The 26950-nt window shown below is 36.2% G+C and overlaps 4 protein-coding genes across 10 annotated transcripts; all 4 read left to right on the top strand.

Annotated features, from left to right (window-relative positions):
* The first annotated feature begins 517 nt into the window (after nucleotides 1-517).
* On the top strand, nucleotides 518-5716 carry LOC101216540 (LEAF RUST 10 DISEASE-RESISTANCE LOCUS RECEPTOR-LIKE PROTEIN KINASE-like 1.1). 3 transcript variants are annotated; one of them, XM_011657481.2, is made up of 4 exons: nucleotides 518-1299; nucleotides 3791-3820; nucleotides 4001-4252; nucleotides 4371-5716. In XM_011657481.2, exons 1-4 carry the CDS (start codon nucleotides 726-728, stop codon nucleotides 5348-5350), a joined length of 1836 nt encoding a protein of 611 aa, XP_011655783.1. In that variant the 5' UTR covers nucleotides 518-725; the 3' UTR covers nucleotides 5351-5716. The 3 variants fall into 3 exon arrangements, with proteins under 3 accessions (XP_011655783.1, XP_031742001.1, XP_004135082.2); XM_031886141.1 differs by lacking the exon at nucleotides 518-1299 and adding an exon at nucleotides 1340-2112 and having other exon boundaries at nucleotides 4371-5683; XM_004135034.3 differs by lacking the exon at nucleotides 518-1299 and adding an exon at nucleotides 1340-3513 and having other exon boundaries at nucleotides 4371-5683.
* Nucleotides 5717-8709: 2993 nt separating this feature from the next.
* Nucleotides 8710-12380, top strand: LOC101216777 (probable protein phosphatase 2C 15). 2 transcript variants are annotated; one of them, XM_031886023.1, is made up of 9 exons: nucleotides 8710-9020; nucleotides 9113-9606; nucleotides 9925-10096; nucleotides 10221-10374; nucleotides 10458-10521; nucleotides 10616-10723; nucleotides 10813-10938; nucleotides 11052-11281; nucleotides 11723-12380. In XM_031886023.1, the coding sequence occupies exons 2-9, from the start codon at nucleotides 9385-9387 to the stop codon at nucleotides 11946-11948; spliced, it is 1302 nt and encodes a 433-aa protein (XP_031741883.1). In that variant the 5' UTR covers nucleotides 8710-9020; nucleotides 9113-9384; the 3' UTR covers nucleotides 11949-12380. The 2 variants fall into 2 exon arrangements, with proteins under 2 accessions (XP_031741883.1, XP_004135083.1); XM_004135035.3 differs by having other exon boundaries at nucleotides 8710-9606.
* Nucleotides 12381-15452: 3072 nt separating this feature from the next.
* Nucleotides 15453-18451, top strand: LOC101217010 (probable leucine-rich repeat receptor-like protein kinase At1g68400). Its single transcript, XM_004135036.3, has 2 exons — nucleotides 15453-17019; nucleotides 17528-18451. The coding sequence occupies exons 1-2, from the start codon at nucleotides 15672-15674 to the stop codon at nucleotides 18196-18198; spliced, it is 2019 nt and encodes a 672-aa protein (XP_004135084.1). The 5' UTR covers nucleotides 15453-15671; the 3' UTR covers nucleotides 18199-18451.
* A 573-nt stretch (nucleotides 18452-19024) lies between these two features.
* Nucleotides 19025-26871, top strand: LOC101217252 (zinc finger protein BRUTUS). 4 transcript variants are annotated; one of them, XM_031885143.1, is made up of 15 exons: nucleotides 19025-19888; nucleotides 20205-20414; nucleotides 20861-21055; nucleotides 21139-21509; nucleotides 21757-21982; nucleotides 22846-23010; nucleotides 23131-23210; nucleotides 23288-24342; nucleotides 24505-24679; nucleotides 24763-24984; nucleotides 25062-25199; nucleotides 25503-25737; nucleotides 25849-25908; nucleotides 26219-26290; nucleotides 26405-26871. In XM_031885143.1, exons 1-15 carry the CDS (start codon nucleotides 19676-19678, stop codon nucleotides 26522-26524), a joined length of 3537 nt encoding a protein of 1178 aa, XP_031741003.1. In that variant the 5' UTR covers nucleotides 19025-19675; the 3' UTR covers nucleotides 26525-26871. The 4 variants fall into 4 exon arrangements, with proteins under 4 accessions (XP_031741003.1, XP_031741002.1, XP_031741001.1 ...); XM_031885142.1 differs by having other exon boundaries at nucleotides 20903-21055; nucleotides 22846-23014; nucleotides 23131-24342; XM_031885141.1 differs by having other exon boundaries at nucleotides 22846-23014; nucleotides 23131-24342.
* The last annotated feature ends 79 nt before the right edge of the window (nucleotides 26872-26950 follow it).

Genomic DNA, 26950 nt, shown 5'->3' with positions numbered 1-26950 from the left:
TACGTTTTGACTCTTAAATCTCGTATAGGTTGTCTGTCTCTAGGTGGAGCTCCCTCAGTAAGTTCAACAAAATTACTATCATTTGGTAGGTCGATTCAATGCCTTAATCACCTCTTTTTGATGCACAAACTTAAAAAAACCTATCCTAAGTTGCAACTAATAACATACTTATCTTCTACTCTAAAACACAAAGAAAAACATTTTACAAAACAGTAATAATAAGCGTCACGTGGCACACTCACATAGGAGGTTTAAGGATAAGAAGATACTAGAGATGGATTATTAGAAGAAAGGAAACATAAGATGAAGACTTTTTTTAGTCCAATTGAAATGAGAGGATTCAATGCAAGAAACCCCATAATATTAACATAATGACATGTTAATTAAGCATACAATTAAATTAAGGTCGGTTGACAAGAAACACAAAGACTTATTGAATAAAAGCACTTGTTAAATGAGCACATGAAAGTCAAAGAGTCAAACAATATACACAAAAAGAAACGAAAATGTGTAGGATGTGGATGTGGATTTGATGAAACTATACAGAAATTCAACGGTCTATGATTTGAGGCACACATACTCTGAAATTCAATTAACTTAGACACAACATTACCCACTAGTTCTTCAACTCCACCCACAATTCACACCCCCAAATCCCTCAAACTTCAATCAAATCCTCTCTGTTTTCCCTCAAATTTGTTTCTTCTCTTATCTTCTAAACCCAGATGGTGTCCAATCTCCCCATCTTCATTTTCATTCTCCTTCTCCTCTTCCCGGATAAATCCACCCCCTCTGCTGCCGTCGACTTCCACTTCGAGGACTGCCGCCAGCCGATGACCTGCGGCGACAATCAAACAATTCAATACCCATTTTACATCCAAAATCGCCAACAGTCGTTTTGTGGGTACCCGGGATTTCAGCTGAAATGTCATCAAAACGGCCACCCGATCCTTAATCTCGCCGGCAGGGATTTCTCCGTCCGCAGTATTTCATACGAAGAACACTCCCTCCGCCTCTCCGACCACGCTGTTTCATCAGCGGCTGAGTGTAGTTCTTTGATTCGGAACCTCTCCGTTTTGGCAAACGAACGGTTCAGCCTCGGCGACGGACAGGACCGCATTTGCGACGGAGAGGAAAGCCGGGATGAGGCGGAGAGAAATGGGTTGATAGTGGAATGGACGGCCGGAGAGTGTAAATTTTGTAACAAAAGTGGTGGGTACTGTGGATTTGATGAGTCGACTCATTTTTTCAAGTGTTATTGTCCTGATCGGCCTCATGCCTTTCACTGTACTCCGCCGGGTTAGTTCCGTCTTCCATCCATTTCTCTGCTTCATTTATCCCCAACTAAAAACGATTTACTCAAATATATTAAACTTTCATCTTTGCTTTATTGCATAAAATTTCTAATATCTAGAAAAACACTTCACACTTGTTTACAACATGAGGTACTTACAAATGTTCAACTCTAATACCTATTAAACAAAGGTTTTGTGACATCGTATTTTGATATGAGATGAAAAGGATTTTATTTCTTTTAGTATGCTTTATGTTTTTTGATTCGTGTGGGTTGATAAAAATATTTAGTTAGAATAAAGGAAAATAACCTAAAATAAAAAAAAAAAGTTGACAAAAACATTACTTAGTGTTTGTATCCATAAAACTTGAAAATTGACTAATACTTCAACCCTTCTCTCCTAAACAAAAACATGTGAAGTATTATAAGATATGGGTGGGTGGATTTGGTTTACATTGGGATTAGGGCAAAGGGTATTGACAAAATAATCATAAAGTTTCTATTAAGAGCAAGTGGGTATGTCTATGTGGGAACCCCCGGGGTAAATGTGGACACTAAGGGCAAGTTGTCTTCCCATTTATGGAATTTAATACAAACACGTCGTCACTCATTCATTATTACACTTCTCTTTTCTCCTTTCTCCTCCCAACTTTATTGAACATCCATAGAGAAAATAAGATGCAAACATTTTGTAAATTTTAAATGTATCAATTTATTCTCTTTCGATCTAAAAACAACACAAAGTTGGGTCTCTACAAATGTTTCCCTTTGGATGAGAAAACAACAAAAGAAGGCCTATGTAACAATAAACTATAAAGGTCAGTACCTGTGATGATTAGACCTTTGAATATATTTGTGAAACCCACTCTTCTTCTTCTATCACTTTCACCGGCGAAGATACGGAGAGAACGGCGTCGTTTCATCTGAAGCTCCGTAATTTCTTCATCGACCAAGAAGATGATTATTCAGTTTTCTTCTTCCCATTCACACTATTAACACTCTGGTCATCTTACGTTTCTCTATTTTGTGATGTTCGAAAATTTCAGTCATAGACGCGTGCTATTATTCACCATCCTCTCTTTTTCTACAACTAATATCTGACTTTGTCGTGCCGTCGGTTGATTTTGGGCGAAGACTTCTGACCATGGAGAACGATAGATGGATATTGAAGTTGCTTAAGTTTGGGTAGCGTTATGCAACAGATGACGAAGAGCCTTCATTTAATTATCGCCTCAATTTTGACTGTTCAAATATAGATTATGAAGAGTCAAAGAGTCAAGTCGTTGTAATGGCTGGTCAATTGAGCGTATATTGGATTTCTCCATTTCATCGAACCGTATTTTCCCATAGACTGCGTTGTAAATTTCTGGAGGATGCCCCCACCTTGATTTTTATTCTCTTTTCGTCCAGTTTCATGAAGATTTCCCTACCTGGCTGGAAACCCTAGATATCATAAACAGTTCTGAGAGGTAGATTTGGGATTCGAGGTGGGTTTATTTTCCCTGGTAATACGAATACTGAATTCTATATGGCGTCATTCTGTTTCGTTTTGTCCTTTGTTCTCTCTCATCTAGTGGCACTTTCGTTGGCTTGGAATGATACCAGATACGTTCATCCAATTTGCACGCCCTTCGAATGTGGAAATCTGGGCCTCATAGGATTCCCTTTTAACAATATGTCGCTGACTGATTGTGGATTTTACACAGTTAAAAACTGCTCGGGACAGCCTAAAATCCAGCTCAATCGTGGAAAAGAATTATGGTTTGATGTTACTACCATTTCTCAGGCCAATGTCATCCATATCAATGACCAAGAACTTCGGAAGCGAATAAATGCTCGCAATTGCACTATTCTCGATGATCTAGCTCTTCCAATATCTTCTTTGTCTTCTTTATCCACAGATAACAATCTTACTATGTATTATTGTACAGAAAAACCTAAAGACGCTTTACCTCTTTTCATCAGTTCATTTAATTGCCCTGATTACTACACATACCTCAACACTAGTGCTTCACCCAACTGTCTCACTTCCAAGTCTAAATTTGTTGTTCCAGTTCGCCCCGTTGGTCCCAATAACTCAATTGTTGTGTTTACTTCTGATTTCCAACTTCAAGTAACCATATCCATTCCTTGTCAACAATGTTTTCATAGAGGAGGCCAATGCTCGGATACCCCAGGATACTTCGTTTGTGAAGGTGAAAACACAAAAAGTAGAAAAGGTATTGACCTTTGTGCAGAAGTCCAGTAGACGGTACTTTGAATTATTTAGATTAGGTTTTGCGGCTTCTCTGTGTGTCACAATTTCCTACTTTGTACTTCATTTCTCCTTCTCTGTTTCCTCCTATTTTTACTGAAAATTGGTATTGATTTTTCAGATGTCTTTTTGAAGTGTGTTCTTGTGTATGATATGTACTCCTGAGAACAAACGCTGGATTATTCTACGAAGAATGGTTATTCGTTTGAAACTAACACCACTCTTTTTCATTGCTATTGCAGATCAACTTAAGAAATTGAAGATTGCACTAGGTGGGTAACTTTCTTTCAGAAGTTTTAATTTGTTATTAAATTTGGTTGAAGTCGATAGACACTGCGTGTGATCTCCCCACCGCCCACATGCACTAACTTTATTTACGCTTGTTATTCTCTAGTTGTTTGTCGAATTGATCAAAACTCTTGACTCATGTTCCCCCTCCCTTTTGTCTCCAGGTGCTGGATTCTCAGGTGTAATTTTGCTTTTGTTATTATTTGCTCTTTGGTACCGCAGAAGAAGGCGGCCTGCTCCGAATATCCTAACAAGGAATATATCTTGTGAACCCTACTCAAAATTTGACGTAGATGATGGTGGTGGTGTGTGCTTTGAAGTCCCTGTTTTCTCATATACCGAACTCGAGACGGCCACTAACAAATTTGATCGTGATAAAGAACTTGGTGATGGTGGTTTTGGAACCGTGTACCACGGTAAAGTAAAAACACCCTTTTTGCTGTACTTGTATTTGTCGAATTTTGTTTGACGGAGCATATTAAATAAATCCGTAAGAAACTTATGGTCGACAACCTTGATTTTTCACTCAACTAGGCAAACTCCATGATGGCCGGGAAGTTGCTGTGAAACGTCTTTATCAACATAACTATAGACGAGTAGAGCAATTCATGAATGAGGTTAAAATTCTCTCCCGCTTTCGCCATAGAAATCTCGTCTCCCTTTATGGATGTACTTCAAAACGCAGTCGGGAACTTCTCCTCGTTTATGAATTTATTCCAAATGGCACTGTTGCTGATCATCTCCATGGAGAACAGGCAAGTTCTAGCTTGCTTACATGGCCTATTCGGATGAACATTGCCATTGAAACAGCAAGTGCTTTAGTTTATCTCCATGCTTCGGATATCATTCATCGTGATGTGAAGACTACTAATATTCTCTTAGATAATAATTTCTCTGTCAAAGTTGCTGATTTTGGGCTCTCTAGATGGTTCCCAAACGATGTTAGTCATGTCTCAACTGCTCCTCAAGGGACCCCTGGTTATGTGGATCCCGAGTATTACCAGTGTTATCAGCTTACAACCAAGAGTGATGTTTATAGTTTCGGCGTCGTATTAATCGAGCTTATTTCGTCAATGCCAGCTGTTGATATAACAAGGCATCGACATGAGATTAACTTGTCTAACTTAGCTGTGAACAAAATTCTAAGACAGGAAATTGACGAGCTGGTCGATCCATGCCTTGGGTATCAATCGGATGAAAACGTTAGACGGATGATAATGGGAGTGGCCTGGCTAGCTTTTCTATGTCTGCAGCAAGACAAGGAAAGAAGACCTACAATGGAAGAAGCCTTAGAAACTTTGAAGAGGATTGAGAATGGGGAAGAAAGTGAGAATTTGCTAGATAACAGTGCATTGTTGAAGAGCTATAATCCAACTCCTTCTCCAGAGTATGATGAGATTCAATTGTTGAAGAACAAAACGCAGCAGTTGTTGTCCCCTACTTCTGTTGCTGATAAATGGATAAGCTCAACTTCATTTGTTAGTGCTTCAACTTCAATATCATCTAAGTCCTAATTCTTTTTTTCTTCTCTTTTCAGTTTAATGTTAGAAGTTCATATTATTAGGGTGTAGGAAAGAAATAAATCACTGCCCTCCTTACATATTTAACACATTATTATGCATCTGTGAATGGTTTTTTTTTTGTAACCTACATACATTCAGGGTAGGGAATGTAAATAAAAATGATTGAAAATCATTCAGCTGTAGAAACCAATGTTTATACACTTTTTTTTTTTCTTTAGTTAGATATTGGGCTTTGCATTTTTGTATGGGACTGTCAGCCCAATGTTATAAAGAACCATTCCTCACATAGAATGACAGAAGGGACCAATCTTGTACATTTTTTTATTGTCTTCAATTTTAACTTTTATGTTTGTTGTATTCTTATAGATTGGTCCTAAGTTTTGGAATTTAATTTATTTAATCCACTTGATAAATACATTATGGAAAATAATATCTATGCTTCCTATATTTTCAAAACATTACAGTTAGGAAGAAAAACTCCTCTTGTTTTTTTTTTTTTTTCTTTGGGAGTCCACTCTCAAGTCAATTAGACATTAATGAGATTTTGTTTTCACTTTTAATTAATTTTGAACATTAAGATGGAGACTTTCTACCTTTTCTATATATAGTTTTTGTTTCTTTCTTTCTTTCTTTCTTCCTTCACCCCTTTCTTACAAGTGAATTTATTCGAATAGGTTAGAAAATGATGGATGATGGAGAATCCATATTCAATATGGTATAGTATTATCGACTTTGTCACATCTCACCATACGTTAATACCTTTAAAACTTGGGAATCTAGAAAGATCTATGTTTGGTGAAATGTTGTTGATTAATTGATGTAATTTATAACTACTGATGTCCACATTCACTGTAAAGAAAGAAAAACAAAAAACATTATATTATATCTTAGTTGAGTGTAATTTTGACTTTGGATTTTTTAGAATTTGATTAGTTGTTGGTTTGTTTTTAAGATATTACTTTAATTATTTTCTGTCTCATGTTAATTATATATATACATATTGAAGAATCAAATAATTAAAACAATTTATTTATTAAAGAACAAAACATTATATTAAAAGTTGATTGATTGATTCTTCATCCCCTAAGTTGAAGATGGAAAATAGAGGATATGAAGAGTCATGTGGTCCTAAGGGATAATGAATAGAGAAGAAAAATGAAAGGCCAAAATTTGCAATGAGTTGGTCATTGCTGCTTTCATTTTTTAACATAATCTCTTTACCTTTCAAGTCCTTTTCTATATCAACTCCCAAAACTCTCATCCACACATATATATCTATATATTCTTCTTAACATATTAAACTATTAAAACTTGTTTTGAGCTATTTCCGTATCCATCCGTAGTTATTCTTATATTTGTTAATAGTCACGTCATCCCAAGCATTTCGACCAAATAAAAGTATAGTTCTAAGGTAATGATCACAATTGTACCAAATTTTACTACATATATTGGGACTATAATATAATTGTAGACTTTCATTCGTATACATAAGAAATTGACACTTATGATTAATTTCAAATGGAATAATAACGGGTGATTTGTTGATTAATTTGAATATGTGATTATTTAGCATTGGATACCATTGAATAGAGAAAGAGAAACCCTCAATAAGAGGCTAGAATTTGCATGCAATTGAGGCAATTATTAGGGTATATGTATTAGACCATCACATGCTAATCTAATTAATTAATGAAATGGTTTGATATGATTAATTATTAAATCCAAAACCATTTTTTATAAGAAAATAATTACTCTGATTTTACCTAATTCCAATGTAAATTAAAGAAAATAAACAATCTATCCACGTTCTTAATCACACCTATCACTTCTCGTAACTTGTGACTCTTTTTCATTCATTATTTGTTTACTTTTACCTATTCAACCAAATCCCACTTTTGACAATGTTGGCTCCATAATTAAGTATAACCAAAACATTTTTTTACTTTAATCAGACTCCATTTCTTAAAGTCTTATATCTATATTATCTTTGTATTAACAAAATTGATAGGGTAATGCCACAGTTATACATAGAATTAAGATTTATTTCATTGAGTATGTCATAGTCGGTGTGTATTGAAATTATCGATTTTGTTGTTTGTTTCTTATTCCAAAGTTAAGAAGTCTATAGAATATGTTTATGAAGTTAATTATTGTTATGTTGTTTAAGAAAATATTGTTTAGGAATTAATAGAGTATTAAATTACGTAGGAGTGGAAGTGGCCATGTGGTTAGCTAAGTGTTTGAGATTTCCACATCATTGCCAAGTCATCATATAAGAAAGAAAGAAAAAAACATTCTCACTTTTTCCTCTCACACGTGTCAGCTTTTTCACGTTACCATGCAATTAAATGCCTTTTCTCTAAACCTTTTTAAAATACATTTTAGTGATTTTCATTATAAACTAATTTTAAGAATTTATATTTCTATACTATCAATGAAGGTTAAGTGAAAACAATAGTTATGAAGTTTGTTTAATTAAGCTAAAACACGTTTTAAACTTCTCTCTAAATTAAAAAATTTTAAACACTACAAAAAGAAAAGAAAGAAAAATGAAATTACATAATAATTACTAAATTAAAAAGGGTTCATCATTGTGTCAACAATTTGTACCCTCATCATCCCACGTGCAAAAGCTAAAAAGGTCAGCCATACATCAAAAAAGATAAAAAAAAAAAAGTTTCCCTTTTTCTTCTTTCAAATATTATTTCTTCAATCCATTCTATAGTTTTAGTAATTATTATGTAATTTAACTTTGTTTATAATCAATTTTTTTTAGTACAAACAATAAAGAATCATGTCAATTGGTCACTTTTCTAACTTACTAAGGATAATACTTTTAATAGATTGGAATTATAGTGCTGGTAAAACTTTGGTGGTTATTTAAATGTTGTTTGTTAAAATTAAAGAGAATAAATTAAAAAAACGATCAAGTTTTAATTTTTTTTTTCTTAATAGGGAAGAAAACAATGAATTGTAGTATGTATAAGTTAGAAAGGGTTGTGATTATATTATGTAGAACTTAATAAAAAGAGAGAAAAAAAATTAAATTTTTTAAGAATATTTGATGAGTGCTCAAATAATGTTGAAATCAAATGATTGAGGAAAAAAATATTCATGAATGTTATGATTCGAATATTAAAATTGAAAGGAAACGTCATGAACTCCATTAGCATTAATCTTTCATTCAAACTTTGTCTTCATTTCTGGTAAACCAACCCTGTGTTAGAACACAAAACCAAATTTGGAATCATTAAGAACTTTTTAATGGGTCTTTCAATTTTCACTGTCTTCAACAGAGTTATGGATGATGATAAGAGAAATTGGGAAGGGAAACTGACTTTTTGATGAGAGAGAACTAATCAGAAATGTTTCTATTGCTTTTACAGCAAAGCCACTTTCTCCATCACTTTCCCAGTTAAGATATAAATTATTAGACTTCATGAAGTTGCAATGAAAAAGAAAAGAAACCATTTTGAGTATCTGCAAAAATTTCCATATTCCATACCCAACAAAGGGTAGTGAAATTTAAGAGAGTCGGTTTGGGGTTTGGCGGAGGAAAATGTTGAGAAGCTGACATGGGTTCTGCCTAAAATCTCTTAATTCTTTTATTTTAATGGAAGTATCTTTGTAGGGATCTCTTCAATTTCTTAAGAACTTTCAGGTTTTAGATTTATAAATCTTTTTACAGTTCATCACTTCTCATCTTTACGCGTTTCCCTTTTCTTTACGTCTTGATTTCTTTCTCTTAATCAGATCTGTTCTTTGACTTTTTGCGACAAGCCGCAAGACATTCTGGAGTGTAATTCACATTCTTCTTCTTTCTTTGTCTGTTTGGATCTTTCTTCTCTGATTATTTACAAACCCCATTATACTGATTTCTAGTGAGGTTTAGGAGAAACTGGGGTTTTAACTGGGTATTTCGAGTTGAGGGAGAATTTTGGTCTCAACAATTCTTGTGGGGTTGTCGGTTAGATCAAAATATTGGGCCATAAGGCCTGAGGAAGGGAGTTCTTTTTCGGGTGTCAATGGCTTCCAGAGAAGGAAGACGTCATCATAATCATCGTCATCACAATCTGGTGCCTCTTGCTGCTTTGATTAGTAAAGAGGTGAGGAGTGAGAGATTGGAGAAACCGACTGTAAGATATGGGAATGCAGCGCAGTCTAGAAAAGGGGAAGACTACTTTCTCATGAAAACTGATTGTCAGCGAGTTCCTGGGAACCCTTCATCCACTTTCTCAGTATTTGCTGTAAGTTCTCTCTCTGTTTCTCAGTCTTGATGAAAAGCCTTGGTTATTTGTCATCACAAAAGCCATTTTCTAGAAATTGGTTCATTTGCTCTCGAGGAAATTCTTGATTGAACACGAGATTTTGTGATTGAGGATTCTGCAAATGGGTTCTTGAGATCTCCACTTGATTTTAAGAGAAACCTTTTCAAATCACCCCTTCTGATGAACGTTCGTGTATTTGGCTTTCTTGGGCATTGGAATTAGGATTTTCTCTTGCTTTTCCTGTTGATGTGTAGTTTTTCATGTTGATCACCACTTGCTTGCTTCTACTGCCTTCAGATATTTGATGGACACAATGGAAATGCTGCAGCAATTTTCACGAGGGAACATTTGTTGACTCATGTCTTGGGTGCACTTCCCCGTGGTCTCGGGCAGGAGGAGTGGCTTCAAGCTCTACCACGAGCTTTGGTTGCTGGATTTGTGAAGACAGACAAGGAGTTTCAGAGCAGAGGTATGGGAGTTGTTCACTGCCCTCGACGATTGGTCATTTGGGAATATTTTATTCTCTGTCAATGGCAAAACTTTCTACAGTCTTATCTAATTATTCTTTGATGCTTATGATAAATGTTTTACAGGTGAAACTTCTGGAACTACAGCTACATTTGTGATCATCGATGGATGGACGGTAACAGTAGCATCAGTTGGCGATTCTCGATGTATTTTAGATACTCAAGGTGGTGCTGTCTCTGCTTTAACGGTTGATCATCGACTTGAAGAGAATGTTGAAGAGTATGTTTCCTTATCAATTCCATCACTATCCTCATTCAGTTGCATCTTCTTAACTGGCTAATTGATTTTTCGGGTCAATGCAGGAGAGAACGTGTGACTGCAAGCGGTGGGGAAATTGGAAGATTAAGTATTGTTGGCGGTGCTGAGGTGAAGCAATTTTAGTCGTTGGTCAAATAAAAGCATTCAATAAATTCAAAGAACTTTGTTTAATTTCAATTGTATATTTGTTTGATTGTTACAGATCGGCCCACTCCGTTGTTGGCCAGGAGGCTTATGCCTTTCTCGATCCATTGGAGACATGGATGTTGGAGAATTTATAGTTCCAATTCCATTTGTGAAACAAGTAAAGGTATTTACATTATTCTAATTGTAAGTTACGTCATTTTGTATCTGGTAATCCTATTTTCTACGTCTCTAATATACCTCTTCGTTTTAAAGTTACCAAATGCAGGTGGGAGGCTTATAATTGCTTCTGACGGCATCTGGGATGCCTTATCATCAGATATGGCTGCAAAGTCCTGCCGTGGACTACCGGCAGAGCTTGCTGCTAGGCAAGTTGTGAAGGTAATTTAAGCAACTTTCATATCAACATTTTGGTGATTGGGAATTTCACTTTCCAGCATATTTTCTTCTTAATTCAATGGTTTGAAGTTTCATTTTCACGATTATCTCTTCAGGAAGCCTTGAGAACAAGAGGCTTGAAAGATGATACAACCTGCATAGTTGTAGACATCATCCCTCCTGATAATTCAGCACAGTCTTCCCCTCTTCCAAAGAAACAAAGCGTACTGAAATCTCTATTATTTAGGAAAAAGTCTCCCAGTTCTAATAAGTTATCGAAAAGGCTTTCGGCTATAGGTTTTGTGGAAGAATTATTCGAAGATGGCTCCGCTATGCTGGCTGAAAGGTATGTCTTTCCTTTCTGGGTCTTTTTTCTTTATCCATACGATATTCTTTCTTGTTAAAAGAGATATAATTAGTGATAAACTAGAACAACGAAGATCAATCTGTAGCAGTCAGTCAGTCAGTCGATCATTTAAACTAGACCATTGACTCTTGAGTTCCTCTAGAGGATAGTCAATTGCAAATTTGATTAGAAACTGGCGCTACCCTGCAATCCCGAGTTGCTCGCCGGAGAAACAATATAAGTAAACTTGAGTTTCATAAATGACTCTCCAAATAAAAGTCTTCTATCACACGTCGACTGTCCGCCTACTGCAATGTACTTAAACGCTACTGAATTGAATTGGTTGTCCATGAGTGTATTCAATTTGTTTTGCCATAATTTTTTTCACGATTCCTCTCTTAGAAAGATGAAGTGGTATACAACTATGTTCATATGTTGCAGGCTTGGAACTGTAGAGTTGAGTGGATCTGGACATGGGACACCAAACATGTTCACTTGTGTTGTATGTCAAGTAGATCTTGCTCCCAGTGAGGGCATCTCTGTTCATGCTGGTTCCATCTTCTCCACCAGCTCAAAGCCATGGCAAGGGCCTTTCCTTTGTGCCGATTGTCGAAACAAGAAGGATGCCATGGAAGGAAAACGTCCCAGCGGGGTAAGAGTGGCGTAGATCACTTCCATTTATTATTAACTCCTTGATTCTTTCTCTTCTTTGAATATCTACTTGGACGAGGCGAGCAGCTTGTTTACAGATGATAGTACAATAACATACTTTGCAAAAGTGGTGTAAGATTGAAAGTTAGGAATTGAAAGAAGGATGTTGAAGGAGTAGTGAGTGATTACAAAGTAAGAGAAGAGTTGAAGTTAGTAGGAGGGCCAAAAGTAAATAGCTAATTATTTAAGTTTAAGCTAATGTTTAAAATGAAATGAGACTTGACTAATCCACAAATTGAAATTTGTGCCTGTATATTAGAAAGCTCTCTCTTGTTTTTTTTTTTTCTTTTTAATTCTTATTGTTTTGTTTCTGAATCTAAGTTTATAAATCTTGCCTTCTGCTTTCAATCAGAGGATGTATTGAATGATATAGGTTTATTTATTTAAATAGTGATTTTTGTTTCAAAGTATATTAGGGAGTTGGGCCTTCATATGGGCCGTTGTATGGGCTAACTTTTAAACAATCTTTATAATCTTGATAGAACTCTAACCACAAAACCACAAAACCACAGTGATTAAATTTTAATCTTAATTTTCTTCTGAACAAACGTTACAATTAGTACTTTGTGTTCATTTTAGTTAATGATTAAGAAGTTTCATAAAGTTAAGCAGATAAAGTTGGTTATACTTGTTACTTTGACTTTAGACTTTTGTGATTTGTTGTGTGATGTAAAAGATGGTTTGGGAGTTGAAGCAGTTTAAGAGCTGCTATCAATGAGTTAAGTAGTATTTTAAATATTAACATTAGTTTAACAAATGATTAAAGTAGGGATTGAAGACAAAGGGGATTTGTGTCATGTCAAGTATTCTATCATTGCAAAAAAACTATTCTCAAACAGATAAATTTTCAACTAAATATTTGAGTTACCAAGGAAGGTAAGACCGCAACAAAAAGAACACTTACAGAGACAGACATTAGGGTGCACCCAATGAAAAACTGTCATTTGGAAAAATGATTTCCTTTTTCGAATAGAGAGATTAGGTGCAACCTATCAGCATTGCTAAAGAAAAAGAAACGTCATGATTTAAACTAGTTTTAGTATATCCTTTGGACTAAGGGTAAGAACATATATACATTGAGCAGACCTTCAAAACTATTCCTAACACTCAAAACGAAAACGATAAAGATAAAAGATTGGAACTACCCTACCAAAACATGAATTAAGTTTCATTAATTGCCTTCTTAACAACTAAAAGGATACTGGATGAGTGAGTAATTAGTAATCAGATTGACCACTTGCAAGCATCTAAAAAAGAAGAGATAGATCAACTCTAATAATTTGATATTCTAATGTATTTATTGATGAGACATTAAAGTATAAAATATGAACAGCACGAGGGGAAGGTGAAAACATTAATGAAATAATAAAAAAATAATTAAATTAAATTGATGATTAGTGGACCAGATTAGAAAAAGGCCTCGATTGTTGCTAACTATAATAATAATAATTAACAATCTTAATGATACAAAGTAAAGGACAGTAATTAGCAGTAATATGTATTATAGTTTGATATTTAAAAATTGTGGAAAATAGAAAAGGACAATAATGACAAATAATTGTATTATATAAATTTGTACAGAGGAGAAAAGCAAAAAAAAGCTTAAAAAAGCAAAAGCAGAAAAATAAAGTTAATACATTATTTTTTGCAGCTTCCAAAGAATAACTTTCTCTATATCATTATCAACCATTTCTTTTCACCTTCTTCACCCATTTCTTTTTAAGTAGTTTGTTTGCATTCAAATATATAGTTAACATATTAATGTACTATTCATATGTTTATACACTAATATTTAGGTATATGTTGTTTTATGAATAAACGATTGAATTTTCTATTTATACTGAACATGTTATACACGTGTATAGATATCTTGTCACGTGTTATCTCATTGTTCGTTGATTCAACCACTGTCGTTGGAATCAACAACCATCTTCTTATTTTTTGAGAGATAAATTAAAAGAGTGATTGATTTGACTTTCACGAAACAATTGTCGCAATTTGATTTGTAACATACACTACTATGTTCTTCATGCAAAAATATCTCGATTTTTTTTAACTAGGTCGAGATAATCTTAAAGCATACCGTCGATGTCTTCTTCCTTTTATCATATTTACAAAATAAAAAATGTGAAGGACATGTCCACGAAATAGGACCCATTTGTCTAATTACTTTATGGACTTAATAAGAAGAAGGTGGAGAATATTAATGAAAGCAGTTGGAATAATTGAATGCATTCTTTAAACACAAAGATTTAATTTAAGAAAAAAATAGGGGAAATAAAGAAGAATAAAATTAAAAGGTAGAAAGAAAGGTGGAAAATGGAAATTAGCGAAATGGCATTTGGTAAAGGAAAAGGATTGCATTAAATACACTCCAGATTAGACACGCGCGTCATGGACACGTGTCATCAGGTGTTTCGTATGATTGTGGAGCGTGGTTCACACGCTGCTCATAAATGGCATTGCCAGTCTCCCTTTTAATTAATTTTTCTTCCACGTGTCACCGTTTTCCGTCCTTTTCCTGTCCGAGCTGTAATAATTCCACCAATCAACTTCATGCTCTCTTGTACGTTGTCATTTTAATATTCACTATAATATATTATTATTACATTAAACACTATATTTTCATTTTTGTATGAATGTAAATTATAGTTTGGTAGAATAGTATGTTGATATGTGTTTTAATTTTTATGATATTTGGCCATTAAATATTGTTAATTTTGAATGAATTTATTGTTTTTTTTAAAGACGATGTATAATATGTATCATGTAAAATTACAAAACGAAGAGACACCTAGTGCAGACTATGAAAAAGTACGCATAAGATAAATTTGACCAATATGTGTGGATGTAGGTGGAAGCTTGATCGACTGATGAGTTGGCCATGCTAACTATCTTGAATTGACTAAGAATGATTAGTTGACACTTTTTTTTTATCTCTTTCTAATGAAAATAGACTAAGAAGCTCTATATATAAAACAAAAAGCGATAGAATAAATACAGTGTGTAGCAAATGCTATATATCGACATTCATCGTGTAAACTTAAGTGACTACTGTCTACTTCCAAATTCTATTATTCGTGTTTATACATTAGGCAGCTTGGTTTTTGTTTGCTTGTAGTATTAAATGTTTTATATAATTTGAGAACTATGAGAGTTGTAAAGTTTTGATCTTCACATTTTGATAAATTATAAATCTTTAAATTTTAAAAATATTCCTTTTTACTTTCCGTCCAAATTATTCCATTTATATTTAAAAAAATTAAAGAACTGATTAAAAAAATAAAAAATACAAACTTCATTTTTTAAAACTAAAATTGATTGGCATAAATCATAATCATAAAAATTGGTAACCAATATCTTCAACGGTAATTTTTTGGGAGGGGTGTTTGTGTCACTTCGTATAAATATTATCTCCCAGTTAATAAAGTACAGGTTACAGCCTTTTCAGTTCCTCATACTCCAAGGGTCCGGTCCGGCCCGGCTCTCTCACTCACCGGTAAAATAATACCAAAATTTACTGTCTTCTTTGTCCCCTTTATTTTCCATTAATTACACTTCCGTTACTCTTCTTCCTCTTCCTCTTCTCTTCCCTCCTTTTCTTTTAACACTTCTAAAACCCTTTCTTTTCCCAACCTCATTTCCTCTTTCTCTCTCTGAGTTTTCTTGCAGAGCAACAATGGCGGCTTCTACTTCGCTGTCGCATTTTGCTTGTTTTGTATCTTTTCTCTACTTTACATGTGTTTATGCCTCTTCGAACATAGATTTAGATGCTTTAGTGGCGTTCAAAGCAGCTTCTGATAAAGGGAATAAGCTAACCACATGGAACTCTACTTCTAACCCATGTGCTTGGGATGGTGTTTCTTGCCTCAGAGACAGGGTCTCGAGGTTGGTTCTTGAGAACCTTGATCTTACAGGCACTATCGGACCTCTTACTGCTTTGACTCAGTTACGTGTTCTGAGTCTCAAGCGGAACCGTCTCTCTGGTCCCATTCCCGATCTCTCCAACTTCAAAGCTCTCAAACTTGTATTTCTTTCCTACAATGCATTTTCTGGTAACCTCCCGGCTTCTCTTCTGTCCCTCGTCCGGCTTTACCGTCTCGATCTCTCTCACAATAACCTGACTGGAGAGATACCGGCTTCTGTTAACCGTCTGACTCATCTTCTCACTCTCCGGCTCGAAGATAACCGGTTTTCTGGACCCATTTTGGAACTGAACCTTCCGAATCTTCAGGACTTCAATATTTCGGAGAATCGTCTCTCCGGCGAAATCCCCAAATCGTTGTCGGCATTTCCTGAGTCTTCGTTTGGACAGAACATGGGTTTATGTGGATCTCCTCTTCAGAGTTGCAAGAGCATTGTCAGTAAACCGACGGAACCTGGATCAGAAGGGGCAATTGCTTCACCCATTACACCGCCACGGAACCTCACGGTTTCATCTTCTCCGACTTCCCTTCCCGAAGTTACAGCCGAAACAAAGCCGGAAAATACCCACCATCATGGCACGGGAAAGATAGGTTCTCTAGCTTTAATAGCTATAATTCTTGGCGACGTTGTGGTGTTAGCGTTGGTCTCGCTTCTTCTCTACTGCTATTTTTGGAAAAATTCTGCTGATAAAGCCCGAGAAGGTAAGGGCTCGTCGAAGCTCCTTGAGAGCGAGAAGATTGTTTACTCTTCTAGTCCATATCCGGCTCAGGCCGGAACTGAGAGAGGCCGAATGGTGTTCTTCGAGGGAGTCAAGAAGTTTGAGCTCGAAGATTTGCTTCGAGCCTCTGCGGAAATGCTCGGAAAAGGTGGTTTCGGAACTTCGTACAAGGCGATTCTGGACGACGGAAATGTGGTGGCGGTGAAACGGCTGAAAGATGCGCAGGTTGGAGGGAAACGAGAGTTCGAGCAGCACATGGAAGTTTTGGGAAGGTTAAGACATGCAAATATTGTAAGCTTGAGAGCTTACTATTTTGCTAGAGAGGAGAAGTTATTGGTATATGATTACATGCCCAATGGCAGCTTGTTCTGGCTTCTTCATGGTAACCATCATTATTTTGCCTTTTATTCTTCTGGGTTTTTTTTTCTTTTTTGTTTTTCCATTTTGCAATTTAGTTTTTATTAAGCCATGTTGTTCGTAGTCTAAGAACATAGTTTTTCCTCCATTGTTGAATCTCTGAAGTTGGTCAAACGGACATGGATTTTATTTTTTAGGGTTAATAATTTTGAGCGGTGTCAATTCCCAGACAAGGGAGCAACATTTATGGCCGTATCGAAAGTGTTGGATTAGTAGCAGCTTATCTGCAAATTTGGAGTGGGGATTTTTAGATTTTTACTATTCACAATGGAGGAACAGAGTGCCATGCCCTACCAAATAAATAATTCTGTCTTTACTTTATCTGCTCCTCCCTTTATTTAAATTGTTTGATTTCGTTTGTTTTCCATGAAAATGACCCAAAAGTAGAAGATGGAGATAGCCCCATCGATTGTTTGTAGTGGCCCGCCCATTTGTCCGTTGAATGGTAATGGTTTTTTTTGACTGTTTGATAGGAAACAGAGGCCCTGGACGGACGCCGTTGGATTGGACGACGAGGTTGAAGATCGCCGCCGGGGCAGCTAGAGGATTGGCTTTTATTCACAATTCCTGCAAGTCCCTCAAGCTCGCACATGGCAATGTTAAATCCACCAACGTTCTTTTGGACCAATCCGGAAACGCTCGAGTCTCTGATTACGGATTGTCCCTTTTCACTCCCCCTTCCACTCCCAGAACCAACGGCTACCGTGCGCCGGAATGCGGTGATGACCGAAAACTGACCCAGAAATCCGACGTGTACTCATTTGGGGTTCTTCTCCTTGAGTTGCTGACAGGAAAATGCCCCTCCGTCGTGGAGAACGGCGGGCCAGGAGGCGGTGGATACGGCAGCGTATTGGATTTGCCACGATGGGTTCAGTCAGTGGTGCGAGAGGAATGGACGGCGGAGGTTTTTGATTTGGAGCTGATGAGATACAAAGACATCGAAGAGGAAATGGTGGGGCTTCTGCAGATTGCCTTGGCTTGTACAGCCGCTTCGCCAGATCAACGGCCAAAGATGAACCACGTGGTGAAGATGATCGACGAGCTCCGTGGGGTTGAGGTGTCGCCGTTCCATGACGGGTCTGACTCAGTGACGGAATCGCCGTCGGTTTCGGAGGGAACATGCGGCGGAGGAGGCAGTCAGTAAACTCGAGGAATGTTTCTAAATTATTTTTTATGAATAGTAGAAGAGTGTGCATTGTACATTTTTATGGCCTTTTAGTTTCATTTTTTTGGGTATTTCCCGAATCAGAATTGTGTTTCTTATATTTTAGGATCCATTAAAATGTTTGAAAATAATATTGTTTGAGATCATAAGTTTAGGTATAATTAGAAGCAACTTTGATTAAGGAAGCATAAATATTTGTATATACTGATTAAATCAAGTTTGATTAGGTTAATTACAAGTTTTTATTGATATATGATTATAGATAATTATTTTAACTTGGTTCAAAATTAGTTTAGAATCATTGTACCCATAAATAACTTGTGTTATACTTCAATAAGTTCTTTTTTTTTAAAAAGAAATCAGATTGTGTAATCTTAATTGATAACCACTAATTAATTTATAATAATCTATCATATTTTACAATTTCTTTAAGACTAAATGAAATTGAGCATAATTCAGTCAAGATTCGTCATATTTGTAGGCAAATTAGATGCACATCTGAGTGGAGAAAATGTGTAGTTTACTCATCGTCAATCCTTAATTTTACATTATAAATGTAAAATAAGCAAAATATTAAATGAAACGATTTAATAAAAGCTTCTAAAAACATAGCCTTTCAACTTTGTATATAATTTGCTCAAAGTTAATTATTTTAATTTATTTTTCTCCGTTCTCCGTTTAAACGGGAAATGATCTCCACCCTGTTGGGCGCCATCCCTCTAGGAAAAGTGTACATCTCTAAGACCTAACCCATGAACACCGTCCCAAGATGGGAAAATGAATATTATTGTAAAGTGGGGAAATTATAATGGTTACCAACATCACGAATCTCGAAAAGGCCGCACAAAAGCATGAAACGTGCTGACTGCATGCTGTGGCCTTTCATCTTCTTTGCTTTTTCTGCGTGCCCAACACAACGCCATGGTCGCACCATTGCCCATTCGTTTCCACCGCCGCTACCGCCGTCGCACATACCACCACTTACCTAACACAACCCACTGCCATAACCTTTTCTTTTTCTTTCTTTAATCTGCCTCTAATTTTCCTAATTATAAACAGGGTCGAGGTTCAAGTTTAATAGAATAATCCATGGAGTTTGGTTAGGCCAAGGCCTCTTCTCTTTCGTGGATGCTTACGTGGACGTATCCCCAACCCAAGTTCGTGGTTCACACGTGTATATGTGTTACACGTCCTTCCCCAAATAGGATTTTTTTGGGTAAGTGGTTGACACGTAAGCCGCCACCACTACGAGCCTCCGCTTTCCTTCCCACCAAAACAAAACAAAACAAACCACTGCAATATTCCATGGCACAATTGAGTTTTATAGCTTTTTGGAGCTGCAGAAACGCCATATAATTCATTCGGACTTCTCAGTACATCTACTTTTAATGTTAACCACGCTTACTCCTGTTCATAATACCCACGGTGGTGGTGCCTTCTCCGGTGAACTTCCTCAATGGAATCATCTTCCACAAACCTTCCAATGGAATCTCCTATACTCATCTTTCTCTTCTTCCATAAGGCTATACGCGCTGAGCTTGATCACTTTCATACCGACGCTGTCCAATTTGCCACTAATAACCAAACTGCTGGGGATATTGCTCCCTTGTTGCACCGCTACCACTTCCTTCGAGCTGTTTATAAGCACCACTGTAAAGCTGAGGACGAGGTTATCTGTTTTTTCTTTTCCTTTTCTGTTTTCCTCCTTTTTAGTAAATCAATGCATGTATCACTGCCTGCCAGCCCTGATGAGAAAAGGGCTTCTTAGTTTTTAGGTGAAACCAATTCTGATCGTGATGATCAGCCAACTTCATAAATTTATAGAGTTTTTGGTGTAACAGGTGAAAAATGAGGGATTAAAACTATGCATAATTTTGCAGTTTCACAGTATAAGAGCTAGAATTTCGATTTATATGCAATCTTTCGGTATGAAATACTTTGAGGGGTGGGACGTGGGGAAACCTCAAATGCGTTTGAAATTGTAGGTCATCTTCCCGGCTCTAGATCTGCGAGTGAAAAATGTGGCAACTACTTATTTCCTTGAACATGAAGGTGAAAGTGTTCTGTTTTGCCAATTGTTCGAGCTTCTGAATTCAAATGGGTTGGAGGAAGGAAGCTATAAGAGGGAGCTGTCATCTCGTGTTAAAGCTCTTCAGATATCAATATGCCAGCATATGTTTAAGGAAGAGGAACAGGTAATTGTTTTGACCTGACTACGATAGCTTAAAATCATCTTAGTTCTAGGTCTTTTGATTATTGGATGATATGATAGTCTTTATCTATTTGCTGGAAGGATAAACGAACAAGAATTTTGGAAGGAAGGGCTAAAACTTCTTCGGTCATTCTCCCTTCCAAATGTTTCTGAATAATCCAGTGTGTAATATTTACGTTAGTGAGAATCTTCCCTGCCTAACGATACGATTATATGGTGAAAGCCAAATAGAAGAGGTAAGTATTACTACGATCCAATATAAATAATTTTAGTATATAAGAAGATAAAAATCTCGATAGCAGGGAATGGTTAACGTCATATTAGCATCTGTGTACAGACGACTATTACATTGCTTGACATGTCTGAAATTTAAATCGGTATTCAATTGAGTATCCCAGCTGAAAAGATAGCTTCTTTGCAAATTTGCAGGTGTTCCCTTTACTTACTAAGAAGTTTTCTTTTGAAGAACAGGCAGCATTAGTATGGAAATTTCTTTGTAGTATACCTATTAATATGCTGGTAGTCTTTCTTCCGTGGATTTCTTCCTCTATATCTCCAGATGAGCATCAGATTATGTGCAAATGCTTGAGTAAAATTATCCCTGAGAAAAAGCTTCTTCAGAAGGTCAGAGCCTTGTCTAGTTTAATATCATTTGAGAGAAAATTTACGAGGAAATGAGAGCTAATTTTAATTTATTTGAAGTGAAGATAATATTTTCATGGATGGAGGGTGCGAAAACAGCTCATGCCAATCAAAGTTCGTATGATGACAATTTAGAGTTTCAATCTCTAGGCTCTCAGGTCCATGATCTTATATGTATGCCAGAGAAGGGGAGTGACACTTCTGAACCAACTAGAATTGGTAAAAGGAAATACGTGGAGCAAAGTAATTTTACTTATTCTACTGTTTCAGATGCTTGCCCTATCAATGAAATATTATATTGGCATAATGCTATAAGAAAAGAACTAAATTGCATCGCTGAGGCAGCTAGGAACCTACCTCTGTCTTCTGATTTTTCTGAGTTATCTGCACTTAAGGAGAGGCTGCAGTTTATCACAGAAGTCTGCATCTTCCACTGGTACTAGATTCTAGCTCTGTGTTTTCTACTTTATTAAATCTTACCTTGTATAACGATTTACTTATTATAAAAAGTCATCTTCATGGAATTATCTTTACAGCAAAAAATTCTTTAGTTAATTTCCTTCCATTTTTCAGACCACTTGTTACATGAGTTTTGCACTTTTGAAGATTGGCTGACTATTTAAATGCAAATAAAGTCAAATGTTACTGCTAATGAAGTGATCATCATCTTTCTTCTGGTGCAGCATTGCTGAGGATAAAGTTATATTCCCTGCTGTAGATGCTGAACTATCTTTTGCTGATCAGCATGCAGAAGAAGAGATTCAATTTGATAAGCTTAGGCATTTGATTGAATGTATCCAAGCTGATAAAGTTAAGTGTTCTTCTGCTGAAATTCATAAAAAGTTAAGTTCTCATGCCGATCAAATTATCGAGACCATCCAGAAGCACTTCCATGATGAGGAAATGCATGTGAGTGGCAGTTTCCTATAACTAGATCGCTGCCTTCCTTCCGTTGCTGGTATATTTATCTAATGTTCGCTTTTTGTGTTTTTATTCTGCCGATGTTTCCTGTTGGGAGCAACATTAATTAGGGGAATTGTTTCCGATTGATAGATCTCATTTTAACTTTATTTACGTTGAAAGAAAGGTTCATTTGAAATTTTTTAGTTTTTCTAGTAAGATCAAGCTCAAGCTCATTTTTATGAGCTCTTGGCTTGGGTCTTTACAAGCTTAGAAGGTTCCTAAGAGGGTCCAAGTTTTTACTTATGTGCTCCTAAGAAAACGGCATCTAGAACACGACAAGGATTTATTTATTGCGTCAGATATGTTGCCAATGAGGACTTGATCAACATCAACTTAATGTTAACCATACTATTATCCTATCACTTCATCGATTGCATATGGATAAAGCTTTCGAAGACTTTCTAGAAAGTTAGGTTATGCCTCATGATAACAATCATTTTCTTATGGAAGACTGGAGTTCTCAAGAAAATAGACAAGGGAAATAAACATACACGCTTCTTGAAGAAAGACATGATGTGCGGCCAATTTGATTGATAGATTACTTGCTAGAATCTTTGTTGGTCGTTTTAACTGAGAGTTCCAAAATTTTCCCTTTCTTTTCCCATCATTATGCTGGTGAAGGCGCCTGAGTATGCTCATGTTTTGAGACTTTCGTTCTCGTCATTCTGCGTACTTATTTATCTTAATGTTGTAAAAGATTCGGTAGACTGTTTCTTTTTCTTTTTCTTTTTTTGGTATTTGCCATCATTTATTGCTTGAAAACGTTGATGAAGGACGAAGCCTTTAACAAAATAAAATTTGACATCTAGGTCCTTCCACTTGCTTGTAAGCATTTTGGACACCAAAGGCAGCGAGAACTTCTGTATCACAGCTTATGCATAATGCCCCTGAAATGGGTAGAACGAATCTTACCTTGGTTGGTAGAAACTCTTACTGAAAAAGAAGCAAGATCTTTTCTTCAGAATATGCAAATGGCAGGTTCAGTTTTAACTTATACATGATATATATTGACTGTCTTTAGGTTAAATTCGTGTAATCAATCAAACTATCCACTAATATATGAGTGTCTTAGTTACAAGCATTTTATTTTGCAGCTCCAGTGTCGGATCATGCACTTGTTACACTATTTTCTGGTTGGGCATGCAAAGGCCGACCCAGGAGCATTTGTTTATCTGTAAGTGCTATTGACCGTTGTCCTGAACTGATATTGACTGGGGATGAAGAATCATGCTCCTCCTTTTGTTCTGCCAGTGAAAAACATTCATGCAATCTGGCAACTGAGTGTGCCAGGTCATCCAAGGGTGGGAAGGCAGTATGCCATGGCGACTCAAATGGCCGTCTTCCTTTGAAAAACCCAAGCAAAAAACTTCAAATCACTTGTGTAAAACGATCTTCTTGTGTCCCTGGGTTAGGAGTGGATCATGACAATAATTTAGGAATGAGATCTATGGCAGCAACAAAATCACTGCATTCTTTGTGTTTTGGTCTCTATGCTCCTTCTCTCAACTCCAGTCTTTTTAGTCTGGAAACGAATCCAGTCTCTCTTGGCAGTGGTTCTAACCCACAGCCTATTGATAACATATTTACATTTCATAAAGCAATAAGGAAAGACTTGGAGTATTTGGATAATGAATCTGTGAATCTCGGTGATTGCAATGATACTTTCTTTAGGCAATTTTGCGGTAGGTTTTATCTATTATGGGGCCTATATAAAGCTCATAGTAATGCAGAGGATGATATAGTATTTCCTGCATTAGAATCAAAAGAAGCTCTTCATAATGTGAGTCACTCTTATACATTAGACCACAAACAGGAGGAAGAGCTCTTTGAAGGTATTTCTAGTGCACTATCTAAGCTGGCAGACCTTCGCAGAGACTTGAAAGGTAATAAAAAGTGTAATAATTCAAGTTGCATGAAGTTTCATAACTCTGATAGTTGTGATACTGTGAGAATGAATATTGAGCTGGCAACAAAGCTCCAGGGCATGTGCAGATCAATTCGAGTTACACTTGACCAGCATATTTTCCGTGAGGAATCAGAATTGTTGCCGTTGTTCCATACATATTTTTCTCTGGATGAACAGGATAAAATTGTTGGTAGAATAATTGGTACTACAGGTGCTGAGGTCCTTCAATCAATGTTGCCTTGGGTAACTTCTGCACTTACTCAGGAGGAGCAAAATAAGATGATGGATACATTGAAGCAGGCAACCAGGAATACAATGTTTAGTGACTGGCTAAATGAATGGTGGGAAGAACCTGCTACATCTCCACATCACGAGGAATCTGTCATTCATTTATCTGGAGGTTTGTGTTGAGCAGATGTCAGTCTCTCTCTCTACCTCTATATTAGTCAAAATGCTAATTTTAAAATAAATTATGTTTGGTTTACTGGAAAGTCAATTATTGCCTAATAAATAGACAAGAAAAAACTAGAATTATATTTACCTTTTCAGTTTCACTTTTCAGGTTCTAATTCCCATGGCAGCTGTGACCAAAAAAATGATTCGATTTTCAAGCCAGGGTGGAAAGAGATATTTAGGATGAATGAAAATGAACTCGAGTCAGAAATAAGAAAGGTTGTCAAGGATTCAACCATTGACCCCAGGAGAAAAGATTATCTTATCCAGAACTTGATGACCAGGTTGTTATTCTTTAGTAACTTTATCTGAACATGTAGCTTAATATGTGATTCACTATTCTGATAGCTTAACGGGGGTTTGTTAGTCGTTGGATAGCTTCACAGCAAATGCTACCCCAAGCCACTACAGGTGAAAACACAAATGCAAGAGATCCAATTGCAAATGCCCCATCATTTCGCAATCCTAAGGAGCAGATTTTTGGGTGTGAGCATTATAAAAGAAATTGCAAACTGCTTGCAACTTGTTGTGGCAAGTTGTTTACTTGTAGTTTCTGTCATGATAAAGTCAGTGATCATTCAATGGATAGGTAATTAATTCTGCATCTTATCTGCTTGATTGTTTGTGTATTCCAAGATTCAGTTAAAATCTTTTATTTGTTTCCAGGAAGGTTTCAACTGAAATGATGTGTATGCAATGCCTCAAAGTTCAGCCTATTGGATCTGTTTGTACAACACCATCCTGCGGTGGTCTCTCTATGGGGAAGTACTACTGTGGCATTTGCAAAGTTTTCGACGATGAAAGGTGCACATCTAACCATCCACATTCTCACTACCATGTTTCTCATTGAGCGACGAGATAATCATTCTTGTGCATTATGGGGTTAAAAGGGAAAATTAAGAAGGAATTCTTGATAACTAAACTTATTATATTGAATTATGGGTTCATTTTTTTTCTTCTTTCTTACCACTGGGATCCTAACAACTCCATTTAAATCTCTCTCTCTCTCTCTCTCTCTCTCTCTCTCTCACACACACACACACACACACACACACAGTATATGAGATTGAAGTTTGCTTTTTGATATTTCCTTATTTGTTATTTCAGGGAAGTTTATCATTGTCCTTTTTGCAATCTATGTCGTCTTGGGAAGGGACTTGGTACTGATTTTTTCCATTGTATGACATGCAACTGTTGCTTAGCAATGAAGTTGGTTGATCACAAATGCCAGGAGAAGGGCCTAGAGACAAATTGCCCTATCTGCTGTGATTTTTTGTTCACGTCTAGTGAAAGTGTTAGAGCTCTCCCTTGTGGCCATTTCATGCATTCGGCTTGTTTCCAGGTCCTTTTGTTGGATTCTCTGGTTTGGTTATGATCTTTTTAGCAAAATGCTAACTTGAAATAAACTATTTCATTAGATAGTTTTATATTCTTTCTTTCTTGCATCATGCAGGCTTACACTTGTAGCCACTACATATGCCCAATATGTAGCAAGTCCTTGGGAGATATGACGGTATGAAATTTTCTATCTCCATCAACCGCATGATACGTTCATCATTTTCTAAAGTGATCCTGATAAGCCGAGTTTGTCTAAAAATTAAATCAATGTGTAAAGTTTAAAGTGTTTGCATGCCTAAATATTTCTGACAAGTTTGATTATTCGTTTAATTTGTAGCCCTAAATAAGCTCATGTCCACATTAGTCAAGCTGGTTTGAAATTGATTCTCTCTCTACATGAACTTTAGCTTATATGAATTCAGTGAACATTGATAAGAGTCACAAGCATCTCTGAAAACACTTATCATGCATGTTATACTATACAGGTATACTTTGGCATGCTTGACGCGTTACTGGCATTGGAAGTACTTCCTGAGGAATACAGGGAACGCTGTCAGGTAAACATCACTTTTCTTGCTTACCCTTTTTAAAGTGATTATTTCACTTACTTGTTTACCTCTTAAAGCTGCCATCCTCTCTAAAGATCTAATTACTGACTGACTATTTCTCAGGATATATTGTGCAACGATTGCTCCATGAAGGGGAAAGCGCGGTTCCATTGGCTCCACCATAAATGTGGAAGTTGTGGATCTTACAATACCAAGGTGATTAAGGTTAGCTCAAGTTCCTGATCAACAATGACTTAATAAACTTCAGTGCATCTTGCTGCTCGACAATGCTACAAGGACGATATTTTGTACGGTTTTCATTATAGAAAAATTCAAGTACCAAGATGGAAAGATAATTGTAAATTCAAATATGACCAATGTGTTAAGGCAATTGATCAAGATCTTGCTGATTGTTAATAGTCTAACAAAGTCAGTTACTGTTGAAATTCCATTTGTTGTTCTATCTTTGTTCCATTGATGATAAGATAAAACATTAGTTGCTTCCTTGGGAAATAGCCAAGACTGTCTCTAATGATGAACATATTGTCATCCATTATACACAATAATTTGGTTCTATTGCTGCTTTTGTACCATCTAAGTTTGGCTTCTTTTTTTTTCTCTAAAATTTATTATAATAATTATTACTTTACAAGTTTTGCAAAAAGAGAA

Source organism: Cucumis sativus, chromosome 5 (genome assembly GCF_000004075.3).
Source record: "Cucumis sativus cultivar 9930 chromosome 5, Cucumber_9930_V3, whole genome shotgun sequence".
Taxonomy (NCBI): Eukaryota; Viridiplantae; Streptophyta; class Magnoliopsida; order Cucurbitales; family Cucurbitaceae; genus Cucumis; species Cucumis sativus.
This window is presented reverse-complemented; position numbering and strand designations above follow the sequence as displayed.

Excerpts from the sequence above, each read along its gene's own strand:
- LOC101216777 (XM_031886023.1), top strand. The coding sequence starts at position 9,385 with ATGGCTTCCAGAGAAGGAAGACGTCATCATAATCATCGTCATCACAAT. Across the intron at positions 10,375-10,457 it reads CTTGAAGAGAATGTTGAAGA|GAGAGAACGTGTGACTGCAA; the intron begins GTATGTTTCCTT and ends GGGTCAATGCAG. Across the intron at positions 10,939-11,051 it reads CTGCTAGGCAAGTTGTGAAG|GAAGCCTTGAGAACAAGAGG; the intron begins GTAATTTAAGCA and ends TTATCTCTTCAG.
- LOC101217010 (XM_004135036.3), top strand. The coding sequence starts at position 15,672 with ATGGCGGCTTCTACTTCGCTGTCGCATTTTGCTTGTTTTGTATCTTTT. Across the intron at positions 17,020-17,527 it reads CTTGTTCTGGCTTCTTCATG|GAAACAGAGGCCCTGGACGG; the intron begins GTAACCATCATT and ends ACTGTTTGATAG.
- LOC101217252 (XM_031885141.1), top strand. The coding sequence starts at position 19,676 with ATGGAATCATCTTCCACAAACCTTCCAATGGAATCTCCTATACTCATC. Across the intron at positions 24,680-24,762 it reads ATCCAGAACTTGATGACCAG|TCGTTGGATAGCTTCACAGC; the intron begins GTTGTTATTCTT and ends GGGGTTTGTTAG. Across the intron at positions 25,200-25,502 it reads AAAGTTTTCGACGATGAAAG|GGAAGTTTATCATTGTCCTT; the intron begins GTGCACATCTAA and ends TTGTTATTTCAG.
- LOC101216540 (XM_004135034.3), top strand. The coding sequence starts at position 2,823 with ATGGCGTCATTCTGTTTCGTTTTGTCCTTTGTTCTCTCTCATCTAGTG. Across the intron at positions 3,514-3,790 it reads AAACACAAAAAGTAGAAAAG|ATCAACTTAAGAAATTGAAG; the intron begins GTATTGACCTTT and ends TTGCTATTGCAG. Across the intron at positions 4,253-4,370 it reads TTTTGGAACCGTGTACCACG|GCAAACTCCATGATGGCCGG; the intron begins GTAAAGTAAAAA and ends TCACTCAACTAG.